Source organism: Budorcas taxicolor, chromosome 14 (assembly GCF_023091745.1).
Source record: "Budorcas taxicolor isolate Tak-1 chromosome 14, Takin1.1, whole genome shotgun sequence".
NCBI classification, from domain to species: domain Eukaryota; kingdom Metazoa; phylum Chordata; class Mammalia; order Artiodactyla; family Bovidae; genus Budorcas; species Budorcas taxicolor.
Window position 1 is genome coordinate 77,287,519 of NC_068923.1, and position 15,450 is coordinate 77,302,968.

General features: G+C 41.7%; 1 protein-coding gene across 1 annotated transcript in view; it reads left to right on the plus strand.

Annotated features, from left to right (window-relative positions):
- The first annotated feature begins 399 nt into the window (after nucleotides 1-399).
- The window catches only part of FBXO43 (F-box protein 43), a 32,002-nt gene continuing 16,951 nt past the window's right edge, over nucleotides 400-15,450 (plus strand). Inside the window, 3 exon segments of the mRNA XM_052651582.1 lie at nucleotides 400-473; nucleotides 1,013-1,167; nucleotides 1,231-1,295. Of these exon segments, the coding sequence (XP_052507542.1) occupies nucleotides 400-473; nucleotides 1,013-1,167; nucleotides 1,231-1,295 (294 nt within the window).

The window sequence follows — 15,450 nt, forward strand, 5'->3', positions numbered from 1 at the left end:
AAATACAGGCATATATAAATGCACACACAAATGTGTATATAAATGTTGCAAAGTAAAATGTATACATTATGAGTTATATTGTCAAACTTTTTTTTTTTTAAACACTGCACTAAAACACACTGGGTGATAAATTTTAAAACAAGTAGCAATAAGTCTAATCCATAAGGAATATTCCCTTCAGCATGCCTGCCCTCTGAATCTGATCATACATCAGACCTCTGTAGAAAAAGGATGCACTGTCAGCATCTCCATATTCCTGCTGGCTTTGACTTGGGTACAGAATATAGATGACAGTTTGTCAGCTTTTGAATGAGGTCCAGCGAGGAAGTGAGAATATGGCTTTCACACCATAACTAGCAGGGCCCAGTAGGATGCTCTCCCATCACAAGGGTAGACTTCATGGTGGAAGTTACAAGAAACCAAGTGAAGAACTTTAAAACTATTGATGCTGCCCAGAATAGAATGAATTGTCTGTAGGACAATTTTTTCCCAAGAGCTGGAGGATATTTGATGGGAGGATTTAAGCACCTAACGGGATTAAAAAAGATTACCTTCAATTAAAGGAATCTTGAAACCCCTGAGGTTTTATGATTTGAATAACACATAGTGAAAAACGTTAGAAATGATAAAGGCATCGCTTACCTAATTAAGAGAATTTCAACGTAAACCCCGTTTTAACGTTTCTGAGAATCTTTTTTGAAAACTACCACGTGGAGGACTGCGGTGGGGAGGAGACACATTTTTAAGATCAATAAATGTTAACTCTTAAACTCCAAGAAACAAGTTATACTTTACTTGCTCTTGTTAGAACTCTTCCACATCTGCTTGCAACTTGTATCTTTTTAGGAAAGTTGTGGTCCTAGTTGGGGTTAACTTCTCCACCATCCTAACTCACATCCATTTCCCACATTTACTCATCAGTTTGTCAGTAATAAAAACCTCCAGCGCAAACTGCAATGCGCTAGTAACAGGAAACGCTGTTTTGACTTCCACCTTCGCACGTTCTCCCCAGCATCCACAAGGCTGGGCGCCACCTGCAGCCGGAGACCAAAAGGAAACGGCATCCTCCAGCCCGTAGCAACGGTTTCTATGTACAGCGCGACCAGAGAGGACAGCGGGCTCAGGGCCTGTCCGCGATCCCGGAGCTTCTACAGCCAGCCCGCAGCGGTCAGGGGGCACTTCAGGACTCTTATGAATAATTTCTCTCTATTCCCCGGCTTTGTTCACAAGAACTAGTGGCCGCCACCGGAGACCTTGCCCCAACACCGGCCAACTTCAGCCCCGAGAAACAAAAGGCCCCAGTTTCTTTCCCCGACTGAGAAGGCTGTTCATCCCGCGCTCCCTCCCTACTTCCGAGTCTATCTTTCACTCCGCCCCCCGGAGGGAGGGATTGCGATGGGAAGATGTAGTTTACTCCTGGGCGCACATACTCACCTGATTCAGACTCCAAGCCGTGCAGAGGACCCAGCCACACACCGTACCAGCCTCGCTCAGGCACCCGGGGAGGGGCGCGCCGCTCCGCCCCGCCCCTGCCCACACCGCCCCTCCCCAGACCGAGAGCTTGAGGCGGACCGCCGCGGGCGGGGTTTAGTCTCTGCGTGACGACTGGCTAGTCTCCGGTTTGCCATCCACTGATTGGCCTTGCAGACCCAGCTTCACTCAGACACAGGATTATTAAAGAGGAGTTGCAATTACACGTGCTCAGAAAATTTCTTTTCACGCACACTTTATGTTTTTTTCTGGTCATAATTGTGTACAGAAACAATCAAGCTGAATAAACAAGCAGGATAAACACTAACTCGAAAGTAAATAGACTATGTTGGCAAATTAAAAACATCACTATCATCTTCATAAAGACATTCCATCCAAGAATATACAGATGGAGTAGAAAGTAAATGTGAAATCTTTCACAGAACAGATTAAAAAAAAGAGAAAAGATGAAAAAGTTAGGTCAATGAGTCTAAACTAGATTTAAAAGATCTAGAGAGAGAATACTGAGGATCAGTTCAGTTCAGTCGCTCAGTTGTGTCCGACTCTTTGCGACCCCATGAACTGCAACACTCCAGGCCCCCCTGTCAATCACCAACTCCCGTTGTCCATTGAGTCCGTGATGCGATCCAACCATCTCATCCTCTGTCGTCCCCTTCTCAAACTGCCTTCAATCTTTCCCAACATCAGGGTTTTTTCAAATGAGCCGGCTCTTCACATCAGGTGGCCAAAATACTAGAGTTTCAGCTTTAACATCAGTCCTTCCAATGAACACCCAGGACTGATTTTCCTTAGGATGGACTGGTTGGATTTCCTCACAGTCTACGGGACGCTCAAGAGTCTTCTCCAACACCACAGTTCGAAAGTATCAATTCTTCTGTGCTCATTTTCATACTCCAACTCTCACATCCATACCTGACTACTGTAAAAACCATAGCCTTGACTAGATGGACCTTTGTTGGCAAAGTAATGTCTCTGCTTTCAAATATGCTGTCTAGGTTGGTCACAACTTTCCTTCCAAGGAGTAAGCGTCTTTTAATTTCATGGCTGCAGTCAACTTCTGCAGTGATTTTGGAGCCCCCAAAATAAAGTCAGCCACCATTTCCACTGTTTCCCCATCTATTTCCCATGAAGTGATGGGACCAGATGCCATGATCTTCATTTTCTGAATGCTGAACTTTAAGCCAACTTTTTCACTCTCCTCTTTCACTTTCATCAAGAGGCTATTTAGCTCCTCTTCACTTTCTGCCATAAGGGTGGTGTCATCTGCATATCTGAGGTTATTGATATTTCTCCCAGCAATCTTGATTCCAGCCTGTGCTTCTTCCAGCCCAGGGTTTCTAATGATGTACACTGCATATGTTAAATAAGCAGAGTGGGTGATGATATACAGCCTTGACACACTCCTTTTCCTATTTGGAACCAGTCTGTTGTTCCATGTCCAGTTCTAACTGTTGCTTCCTGACCTGAATACAGGTTTCTCAAGGGGGAGGTCAGGTGGTCTGGTATTCCTATCTCTTTCAGAACTTTCCAGTTTATTGTGATCCACACAGTCAAAGGCTTTGGCATAGTCAATAAAGCAGAAATAGATGTTTTTCTGGAACTCTCTTGCTTTTTTGATGATCCAGCGCATATTGGCAATTTGATCTCCAGTTCCTCTGCCTTTTCTAAAATCAGCTTGAACATCTGGAAGTTCACGGTTCACGTATTGCTGAAGCCTGGCTTGGAGAATATTAAGCATTACTTTACTAGTGTGTGAGATGAGTGCAATTGTGCAGTAGTTTGAGCATTCTTCAGCATTGTCGTTCTTTGGGATTGATATGAAAACTGACCTTTTCCAGTCCTGTGGCCACTGCCGAGTTTTCCAAATTTGCTGACATATTGAGTGTAGCACTTTCACAGCATCATCTTCTTAGATTTGAAATAGCTCAACTGGAATACCATCACCTCCACTAGCTTTGTTCATAGTGATGCTTTTTAAGGCCCACTTGACTTCGCATTACAGGATGTCTGGCTCTAGGTGAGTGATCACACCATCGTGATTATCTGGGTCGTGAAGATCTTTTTTGTATAGTTCTTCTGTGTATTCTTGCCACCTCTTCTTAATATTTTCTGCTTCTGTTAGGTCCATACCATTTCTGTCCTTTTTTGAGCCCCTTTGCATGAAATGTTCCCTTGGTATCTCTGATTTTCTTGAAGAGATCTCTAGTCTTTCCTATTCTATTGTTTTCCTCTATTTCTTTGCATTGATTGCCGAGGAAGCCTTTCTTATCTCTCCTTGCTATTCTCCGGAACTCTGCATTCAAATCAGTATATCTTTCCTTTTCTCCTTTGCTTTTCGCTTCTCTTCTTTTCACAGCTATTTGTAAGGCCTCCTCAAGACAGCCATTTTGCTATTTTGCATTTCTTCTTCTTGGGGATGGTCTTGATCCCTGTCTCCTGTACAATGTCACAAACCTCTTTCCATAGTTCATCAGGGACTCTATCAGATCTAGGCCCTTAAATCTATTTGTCACTTCCACTGTATAATCATAAGGGATTTGATTTAGGTCATACCTGAATGATCTAGTGGTTTTCTGCATTTTCTTCAATTTAAGTCTGAATTTGGTAATAAGAAGCTCATGACCTGAGCCACAGTCAGCTCCTGGTCTTGTTTTTGCTGACTGAGGATAGGAAGTGATTAATTCAAGAAAATTTCCCAGAACTGAAGAGCCTGAATTTCCACACTGAGAGTATACACCCAGCAACCAAAACAAGCAAACAGATTCATTCCAAGGCACATACTGCAAAATTTCAGGACACTAGCAAAGAACATTCTAAGTTTCTAGAGAGAAAGTAGGTCACAAAGGATAAGGAAGAACGGTTTTGTACTTTCCCCCAATAATACAGACAGCTAGAACACAACAAAACATTTCAAAATTCTAATGTTCACAATAACACAAGAAAGGTCATTTTAGGCAGAGAGAAAAACATGAGAAAAGGCACAGGCAAGGTCCATTATCAGCTTCAGTCCAGTTCAGTTCAGTTGCTAAGTTGTGTCCGACTCTTTGTGACCCCATGAATCCCAGCACGCCAGGCCTCCCTGTCCATCACCAACTCCCGGAGTTCACTCAGACTCACGTCCATCGAGTCAGTGATGCCATCCAGCCATCTCATCCTCTGTCATCCCCTTCTCCTCCTGCCCCCAATCCCTCCCAGCATCAGAGTCTTTTCCAGTGAGTCAACTCTTTGCATGAAGTGGCCAAAGTACTGGAGTTTCAGCTTTAGCATCATTCCTTCCAAAGAACACCCAGGGCCGATCTCCTTTAGAATGGACTGGTTGGATCTCCTTGCAGTCCAAGGGACTCTCAAGAGTCTTCTCCAACACCACAGTTCAAAAGCATCAATTCTTTGGTGCTCAGCTTTCTTCACAGTCCAACTCTCACATCCATACATGGCCACTGGAAAAACCATAGCCTTGACTAAATGGACCTTTGTTGGCAAAGTAATGTCTCTGCTTTTCAATATGCTATCTAGGTTGCTCATAACTTTTCTTCCAAGGAGTAAGTGTCTTAATTTCATGGCTGCAGTCACCATCTTCAGTGATTTTGGAGCCCAAAAGATAAAGTCTGACACTATTAAAGAACTGCAAACATCTCCTTAGAACCAAAGATTAAGAGGTGGGTTGAAGTGGTGACAGAGCAGGGAGAGGGCTCTGCTTGTACTATTCCCAACAGTTTTTTACTTTATCAAAATGGGAGGCTACTGAAGATTTTCAGCAAGACAGAGCCATGAAATTTCTATTTTACAACGATCCAAGTTGGGATGGGAATTCCATGGTGGTCTAGGGGTTAGGACTCTACAATGAGCAAGTTGAAGAGTATGGAAAACAGCAAGACCAGCAGCTGAGACTAATCCAAAGGTTGATATAATACACAGAAGAACGGTACAATAAAGATCTTCACGACCCAGATAATCAAGATGGTGTGATCACTCACCTAGAGCCAGACATCCTGGAATGTGAAGTCAAGTGGGCCTTAAAAAGCATCACTATGAACAAAGCTACTGGAGGTGATGGAATTCCAGCTGAGCTATCTCAAATCCAAAAAGATGATGCTGTGAAAGTGCTGTACTCAGTATGTCAGCAAATTTGGAAAACTCAGCAGTGGCCACAGGACTGGAAAAGGTCAGTTTTCATTCCAATCCCAGAGAAAGGCAATGCCAAAGAATACTCAAACTACCGCACAATTGCACTCATCTCATACTAGTAAAGTAATGCTCAAAATTCTCCAAGCCTGGCTTCAGCAATACATGAACCATGAACTTCCAGATGTTCAAGCTGGTTTTAGAAAAGGCAGAGGAACTGGAGATCAAATTGCCAACATCCGCTGGATCAAAGAAAAAGCAAGAGAGTTCCAGAAAAACATCTATTTCTGCTTTATTGACTATGCCAAAGCCTTTGACTGTGTGGATCACAATAAACTGGAAAATTCTGAAAAAGAAAGGAATACCAGACCACCTAACTTGCTATACAGGAGAAACTTGTATTCAGGTCAGGAAGCAACAGTTAGAACTGGACATGGAACAACAGACTGGGTCCAAATAGGAAAAGGAGTACATCAAGGCTGTATATCATCATCCTGCTTATTTAACATATGCATAGTACATCATTAGAAACACTGAGCTGGAAGAAGCACAAGCTGGAATCAAGATTGCCGGGAGAAATATCAATAACCTCAGATATGCAGATGACACCACCCTTATGGCAGAAAGTGAAGAAGAACTAAAGAGCCTCTTGATGAAAGTGAAAGAGGAGAGTGAAAAAGTTGGCTTAAAGCTCAACATTCAGAAAACTAAGATCATGGCATCTGGTCCCATCACTTCATGGGAAATGGATGGGGAAACAGTGGAAATGGTGGCTGACTTTTTTGGGGCTGCAAAATCACTGCAGAAGGTGACTGCAGCCATGAAATTAAAAGACGCTTACTCCTTGGAAGGAAGTTATGACCAACCTAGACATCCTATTCAAAAGCAGAGACATTACTTTTTCAACAAAGTTCCGTCTAGTCAAGGCTACCTTTTTCCAGTAGTCATGTATGGATGTGAGAGTGGGGCTATAAAGAAAGCTGAGGGCAGAAAAACTGATGCTTTTGAACTGTGGTGTTGGAGAAGACTCTTGAGAGTCCCTTGGACTGCGAGGAAATCCAACCAGTCCATCCTAAGGGAAATCAGTCCTGGGTGTTCATTGGAAGGACTGATGTTGAAGCTGAAACTCTAACACTTTGGCCACCTGATGTGAAGAGCTGACTCATCTGAAAAGACCCTGATGCTGGGAAAGATTTAGAGCAGAAGGGGATGACAGAGGATGAGATGGTTGGATGCCTTCACCGACTCAATGGACATGAGTTTCAGTAAACTCTAGGAGTTGGTGATAGAGAGGGAGGCCTGGCGTGCTGCAGTCCACGGGGCTGCAAAGAGTCAGACACAACTGAGGGATTGTACTGAACTGAAGTGAATACAATCATCTGTGCAGAAACTGTAACTGTGTAATAGCTAACATTCATTACTTTAAGAGTTTTTATCTTGCAGCAAATGTTTGGGGTAGGTGCTACAGTGTATTTTTTGATGCCCACCTTACAAATAGGAAAAGTGAATCCTGGTGAAGTCACTGCCATCTAACAAGGGACTCTACAGGTGTATGTAGGTATAGATGATTAATTTCTTGACTTCAACAATTAAGCTGAAGTTAAATAAACTGGCCAGTAAATGAGTAGTGCTGGATTTGAATCAATTTCCACATATTTTTGATGAACCTGTGTGTCTGATAAACAGTTTAAGTAGGGAACAAGTTATGTGTTAGCTTCAAGCTCAGATTTACTGAGTTTTATATTTATAGACCAGTATTCAACAGAATTTTTTAAAAGCTATTTTATATCTATTTTACCTTTTCTATAACTGTCCAGGTAGGCAAGAAGTAAAATTACTTCCATTTTATAGATAAAGGAGACACAGGAGGTAACTGATTGCCATGAATTCCAGGCATAATACTTTACCCATTAAACCACAGGCTAGTTAACCAAATGACAATACTCAAACTACTAAAGCACAAAGGACCTATGATAAAATTAGAATAGTTAAGAGCAACATTATCAGTGAGTTGGTGTTTAGGCAGCTGTCATTTATCAGGACTCTTCCATACAGAAAGGACAAGCTCAAGAAGGAATTAAGGAATATGGCAGAATCACGGAATTATGAAAGCCACGGTCTAGGAAAAACTGGATCAAGGAAGCACCCTTTAAAAATCTCGAGTATGGTAGTGCTATATAGCACATAATGAACTTACAGAACTTAGTATTTAAGGATGGCAGTAGAAATAACAGGTACTTCTTTTAAATGGCACAGATAATTCTCTGAATGTTTGAGACACACAAAGCTATCAATGAAGTTTATCTAATCGAATCCTGGAACAGATGGAGTATCTCAGTATCCATATTCCTAGTTATCAAAGCAAACGCTTTAAACATTCATCCAATAATTAAGTGTAAACCAACTTTTTTAATATGCTGAAAGCAGAATTTTTTGTTTACTTTAATGAATAATTACAACTGGGAAACCACACCTGCCTTAACAGTCTGCTTCATCCACTTTACTTGGGATTTTGTCTTGCAGAAAGCAACCATCAAAGTTTCTTTTCCCTTGCCCAAGATTTTAAAAAGTCAACCATTACATATAAATACAGAAAGCCTACGCCAAGTTAACAAATGAAAACTGTAACTCAAAATGAGGTATGCACATTGACAGTAAGTGCACTGGTATATTCTATACAAAAGCTGGAGAGTTTACAAACAATTGGTGATGTAAAACAGAGGTTTCCTAAGAACTTACTCAATCAGACCTTTAAAAAGCCCCAGAAAACTTCATTTTTAACAAGGGTCCCAGATGATTCCAGGTTTTGCTTAAAGTGTAGTTTGGGAAACATTTTTAACCTGCACTGAGTGTCAGATTACATATACAATAAAATTAAAATACAAACCATGTAACTGAATGAAAAATAGTATCTTTATATAAGCTATTAACAGATATCTAAATACAATATGGTTTTTTAAAATGAAATGTGTATATAATTGTATTCATAAAGTACACTAATCAAAATCTATACAACATTAACAACAAATCCAAATAAAAATGAAGATATTCCTCCAAACTTCATGTTTCACCGAGCATCAAAAACCACCACTGTAATACACCAAGTTAAGGACATAAAAAGGTACATTAAAATTAAAATTTTAGTACTTCCAAGTCACTTTCTCTTCACAATAATCTATTTAATCTAAAACGTTAGTCATTTTAGATTTAAGTTAATCTAAAATGCACAGAAGAATAAAATTCACTATCTACTATGATGAGAAGTGAACTAAAAAATAAACTATTTTAATTAGCCCTCTTTCCATGATAGAGACCAATGCACCAAGAAACTAAAGCAGTGTTAAAAGCAATAATTTACTGTTCTAAAAAATACTGTCAGTTATTACATAACAATTTACTCTGTCTTTCAACTAATTCATAAGTCTCACTTTTTCCATTAGGTAGCATAAAAACACTATTTAGTTCCCCTTGTATAATTTAGTTTGTTCATAAACTGAAGCTCAGGAATGAGTACTTATATACAACTGCTGAAAAATACACTTATGAAAGCCAAAATCAGCTAGTATTTAGATTACTTGGTATATGTCTACACACCGAAGTATTGTCAAAGAAAATGATAAACATTTTTTTTTTGGTGTAGTAATCCAAGTTGTTACCATTTTCACAAGTAATTAGTCTTTGACTATCAAACCAGGCGTTATTCTTCACTTGCTCCCATCTCATACCTAAGAAGCACAGTTAAAAGGATACATCTTTTAGTCCTTTTCTTGTACATTATTCTGTATCCACATTCTCTGCATCGGATTGGATCCCTTGATTTTATTTCATTTTCTGTGTGACATTCTAGAAACGAAAACACATTCATTTATTCAATGCCTAAAAGAGAAATTATTACAGACAAGCAAATTATCTTGACCATATTTTTCATCCAACACACTAAAATACACTCAATCTCAAGGATGTGTTACTATTATCAGTAAGCTGAAGGAGAGAGAAAAAAAGAGTGGTGGGCAAGGCACTTTTCCTAGAAGAGGAAATGAAAAGTTAATGAGAGGATTTTTTTTTTAAAGATTGCTAAAGCTGTTCAGCTTTCTAACTTTAAAGATGAACGACTCACTTAAGTCAAAGACAAATGCACAGTTCTTTTTTTTTAAACCGAGTTTAAATACTCTTTGTGTTACTCTTACCTCCACAGATATAGATCATCGGCTGCTGCTTTGGGGGTTGAACGTCCTTCTGGGTGTCCATTGTTGTCCCTGAAATCGGAGACTCAAATATTTAATATCTTAAAACGGGGCCCTCACAAATCCAACCAGGAATCATTTTTCCGAGGGAAAGCTAAAAAGGTCCCAATTCCTAGTCAGTACTTTGTTTCAAATCCTATGGCTGGGTCTAAAGGACGAAACAAACAGACAAAAAAAACGCGTTGTGCATTTGCCCCCAAAGTGGACTCTTATTTTACAGATGAAAGAAGTCAGGTTTAGGGAAGTACATTTGGGCAGGATTACTCAGCAGCAATGCAGGAGGCCCGGGTTCGATCACGGGGTCGGGAAGATCCCTGGGGTAAAGAATTGCAACCCACTACAGTATTCTTGACTGGAGAATTCCACGGACAGAGGAGTCTGGCAGGCTACAGTCCATGGGGTCGCGAAGAGTGGGACACGACTGAGCGACTAACACACTCAGTTGCAGAATTAGAGAGATTTAGATCTGATTGCAAAGCCCGCGTCTTCATTTAACACGTTGTATTTTTCCAAAATTTAGCAGGAGATTGTAAAAGAAAAAAAAAATTACCTCTCTCAATAGGAGAACACGCGAACCAAAGAGAAGAATAAATAACTCCCCAAAGCTAGTCAACAGTTAAACAGGGAAACAACCCAACAGCTAAACAGGCAAAAAACTAAAAGTATCGACTCTATCCCCAGCCTCTCCAGACTCTAACCCTTACACTAGACCTCTTTAGACCTTACTGTCTTTTCAGTTTGGGACCAAATTTCCCACCCTCAAATCCCAAACCTTCAATTTCCTGCTCACGTAACACGGAGAAATCTTCAGGCCTCTCCAAACAAATTCCAACTCGCCTCTAACCCGCGGCCAACTTCCGGCGCTCGCTTCTGACGTGTCGGAGTCGCCGCCCGTTCCGTAGTCTCCGCCCCTTCCGTTCCGGGCGTGGCTGAGGAACCTGGATTGAGCAGAGGCGGGGGAAGCGGATGCTTTCGTGTTTTCGAGTCTAGTCGAAAGTGGTTGTTTCGCTCCTAGCTGTTTTCATTTTTCAGGGAAGCAAAGCATTTTAGCAGCCTTTCATGTCCAAGGAGGTTTGTCTCTCTGATAAATGAAGTCTGCAGAAAGGAACATTTTTCTAGGCGGGCAGAGGGTTAGAGGAGAAACCCCGGTGAAGTGCTCGTGGAATACTAGGCTGACCGTTACTCCAAGGAACGTAGAAGAATCGGCTCCACCGCGGATATCCACGTCAAGCCCTTTTCAGACTACGTGTTTCGAAGCATTTGCTATTTGTGCCGGGGCAGTGTAGCACCCCCTCGGTGGCTATCTTTCATATAATTTCGTTTTTGCTTTTCGACCCTTTCTCTCCTAGGCGCTCGTTCTCTGACTCACACATTTTACTTGTGGGCAGGTACGTCAGTTGCTCCCACTTAAAGTTAAGAGATTTAGGTAGTGGTAGCTGTCCACTGTGGAGAAGGCAATGGCACCCCACTCCAGTACTCTTGCCTGGAAAATCCCATGGACGGAGGAGCCTGGTAGGCTGCAGTCCATGGGGTCGCTAAGAGTCGGACACGACTGAGCGACTTCTTTCACTTTTCACTTTGATGCATTGGAGAAGGAAATGACAACCCACTCCAGTGTTCTTGCCTGGAGAATCCCAGGGATGGCGGAGCCTGGTGGGCTGCCATCTCTGGAGTCGCACAGGGTCGGACACGACTGAAGCGACTTAGCAGCAGCAGCTGTCCACTGACCCTCCTTCTGTCCCCTGGATTCATTCCTCCTTAGAAGAACAAGAAGACGACCAGTGAGGCCGTATGCTTTCAAAGGTCAAAATTTTAATGAAATTGAACAGTTGGGTTCACAACCTTTGCTTTTTTTTTTTTTTTTTCTTCACAGTAATAGCTTACGGTGAACGATGTCGGATTTGTGGTCTCTGAAGATTTAGCATGGGCATCAGGAACCAGGCTTCAGACGCTCAGAACTTTGTGTGGCAGAAGTCTCATTACAGTGAAAAAGGACGGAAAGCTTCTAACGTAGACATCAGAAGAGGGGATGGAGAGTGCCCCCCTCCCTAGTCTTAGCAAGGGTGCTATATACTTTTTCAGTTGGTTGTTACAGTAAATCAAAACAATGTCTCAAGGTTGTAAAGGTCTTACCAGATCCATTCCAACTTACATTTTAAAATAATGGGATAACATTTTTAAAATAATGGGCTTCCTTTGTGACTCAGACAGTAAAGAATCCGCCTGCAATGTGGGAGACCTGGGTTCTATCCCTGTGTTGGGAAGATCCCTTGGAGAAGGGAAAGCTACACATTCCAATATTCTGGCCTGGAGAATTCAGGCCATGGGGTAGCAAAGAGTCATGATAGGACTGAGCAACTTTCACTTTCACCAGAAAGATCTTACCAGACCCACTCCCACCACATACATTTTAAGATGACAGGATAGTCAGAAGGTTCTTAAGGAGGAACATGTCCTCCAACAGGATACATTGTTGTTTTATAATCATTGGTAAAGAGTTTAAGGAAAAACATACCTTGAGCAAGATGAGTTGTGTAATTATTAGCGCTGGGCTTAAAGAAAAAAAACATTTTATGTGACTATGTTGAAGGAATGTAGGAAAGAAACGTTTGTCCTTTTCTCCTCCTTGAGAGCCCCAGACCCCTTTCTCTTCCCTTTTCTTCCCCCACCGCCTCTTCCCCCCTCTCCTCCCCCTCCTGAATCAATCTACCTAAGAATTAGCACTCTCAACAGCAAATATTTATGTCAGAAAGGGGAAGAAGAAAATGAAGTTATTAAATTTAGAAAATAAACAGTTGTTAATAACTATTGTAGTTAATCTGAGAAGCAGGTTTCTTTCTCCACAACATCTACTACTTTGGTTTCTTATTGAAAGTGAAACTCACTCACTTGTGTCCAACTCTGCAATGCTATGGACTGTACAGTCCATGGAATTCTCCAGGCCAGAATACTGTAGTGGGTAGTCTTTCCCTTCTCCAGAAGATCTTCCCAACCCAAGGATTGAACCCAAGTCTCCCACATTGCAGGTGGATTCTTTACCAGCTGAACCCAGGTCTCCCATTTTGCAAGTGGATTCTTTACCAGCTGAGTCACAGAGGAAGCCCAAGAATACTGGAGTGGGTACCCTAACCCTTCTCCAGCGGATCTTCCCAAGTCAGGAATTAAACCAGGGTCTCCTGCATTGCAGGCAGATTCTTTACCAACTGAGCTATAAGGGAAGCCTCTATTGGTTTTTTATTAAGCAGGCTCTATTTCTTTTCTCTCTCCCATCCAGCAACCTGGGAACATTGAGCCTGACCTTTCATTTCCAAGAGTTAATTGGTTGCACCTCCACAGACCAACTTGGGACTTGACTTTCCGGGTTTTCCTAGAGGCCAATTTTTAAATATACAGGAAACACAGTGGAGTATCCTGCTTCTTCATTGTTCAGTTCAGTCGCTCAGTCATGTCCAACTCTTTGTGACCCCATAAACTGCAGCACACAAGGCTTCCTTGTCCTTCACCAACTCCTGCAGCTTGCTCAAACTCATGTTATTGAGTCGGTGATGCCATCCAACCGTCTCATCCTCTGTCATCCCCTTCTCCTCCTGCCTTCAATGTTTCCCAGCAGTCAGTCCTCCAATGAATATTCAAGACTGATTTCCTTTAGGATGGACTGGTTTGATCTCCTTGCAGTCCAAGAGATTCTCAAGAGCCTTCTCCAATACCACAGTTCAAAAGCATCAATTCTTTGGTGCTCAGCTTTTTTTATAGTCCAACTCTCACATCCATACATGACTCCTGGAAAAACCATAGCTTTGACTAGATGGACCTTTGTTAGCAAAGTAATGTCTCTGCTTATTAATACACTGTCTAGGTTAGTCACAGCTTTTCTTCCAAGGAGCAATTGTCTTTTAATTTCATGCCTGCATTCACCATCTGCAGTGATTTTGGAGCCCAAGAAATAAAAGTTTGTCACTGTTTCCATTGTTTCCCCATCTATTTGCCATGAAGTGACAGGACTAGATGCCATAATCTTAGTTTCTTGAATGTTGAGTTTTAAACCGGTTTTTTCACTCCCCTTTTTCACTTTCATCAGGAGACTCTTTAGTTCCTCTTTGCTTTCTGCCATAAAGGTGGCGTCATTTGCATATCTGGGGTTATTGATATTTCTCCCTGCAATCTAGATTCCAGCTTGTGCATCAGCATTTCACCTGATGTACTCTGCATATAAGGTAAATACAAAAGATGAAACTATGCAGTTTCTTCCTCCACAGACAGGCTAAGTTAGAACATAAATATTTTTTTATCCGCAGCTGTCTTACAAAGTACCTCCTCTCTTAGCCAAAGGGAAGAGGTAACTCAATAGAGCGCTGAAGAATTGATGCTTTTGAACTGTGGTGTTGGAGAAGACTCTTCAGAGTCCCTCGGACTGCAAGGAGATCAAGCCAGTCCATCCTAAAGGAAATCAGTCCTGAATATTTATCAAAAAGACTGATGCTGAAGCTGAAACTCCAATACTTTTGCCACCTGATGCAAAGAATCAACTCATTTGAAAAGACTCTGATGCTGGGAAAGATTGTAGGTGGGAGGAGAAGGAGATGACAGAGGATGAGATGGTTGGATGGTGTCATCAACGCGATGGACATGAGTTTGAGCAAGCTCGGGGAGTTGGTGATGGACAGGGAAGCCTGGTGTGCTGGAGTCCATGGGGTAGCAAAGGGTCAGACATGACTGATCAACTGAACTGACTGAAGAAATATTAGGTAAAACTATTGTCATCATAAGAGAAAGGTTATGGAGTGATCCAGAAAGTGTATCTTTGTGCCTGTTTAAAAACAAAAATTGTTTTTTGAGAGGCAGGGCCCACATCACACAGCATGGAGAATCTTAGTTCCCTAACCAGGGACCAAAAATGTGTCTGCTGCACTAGAAGCACCAATTCTTAATAACTGGACTGCCTGGAAGAGTATAACTTTAATCATTGCAAACTGACGTGGATTCTGATTCTGCAGCTTGAGGTATTAAGATAATGGATCCTCAAAAATGGATCAACACATGCAGAATAGAAATGATTCCTGGGACCCTACAGAGGGGTAGGATAAAGAATTTGTGTCAAGGCTAGTTCCCAGCCCAACATTCCCTTTCCTATCTGCAAGAATCAGTAATTTTAGGATCATTCTGAACCATGGTCAGTAGATGCTGTTACAGCTAACTTTTCTTGAGCCTTTACTTTGTGCCAGACATCACTGCATTGCCCTATCCTAATGAACATATTAGTGAAAGTGCTGCACTCAATATGTCAGCAAGTTTGGAAAACTCAGCAGTGGCCACAGGACTGGAAAAGGTCAGTTTTCATTCCAATCCCAAAGAAAGGCAATGCCAAAGAATGCTCAAACTACCGCACAATTGCATTCATCTCACATGCTAGTAAAGTAATGCTCAAAATTCTCCAAGCCAGGCTTCAGCAATACATGAACCATGAACTTCGAGTTGTTCAAGCTGATTTTAGAAAAGGCAGAGGAACCAGAGATCAAATTGCCAACATTCACGCAAGAGAGTTCCAGAAAAACATCTATTTCTGCTTTCTTGACTATGCCAAAGCCTTTGACTG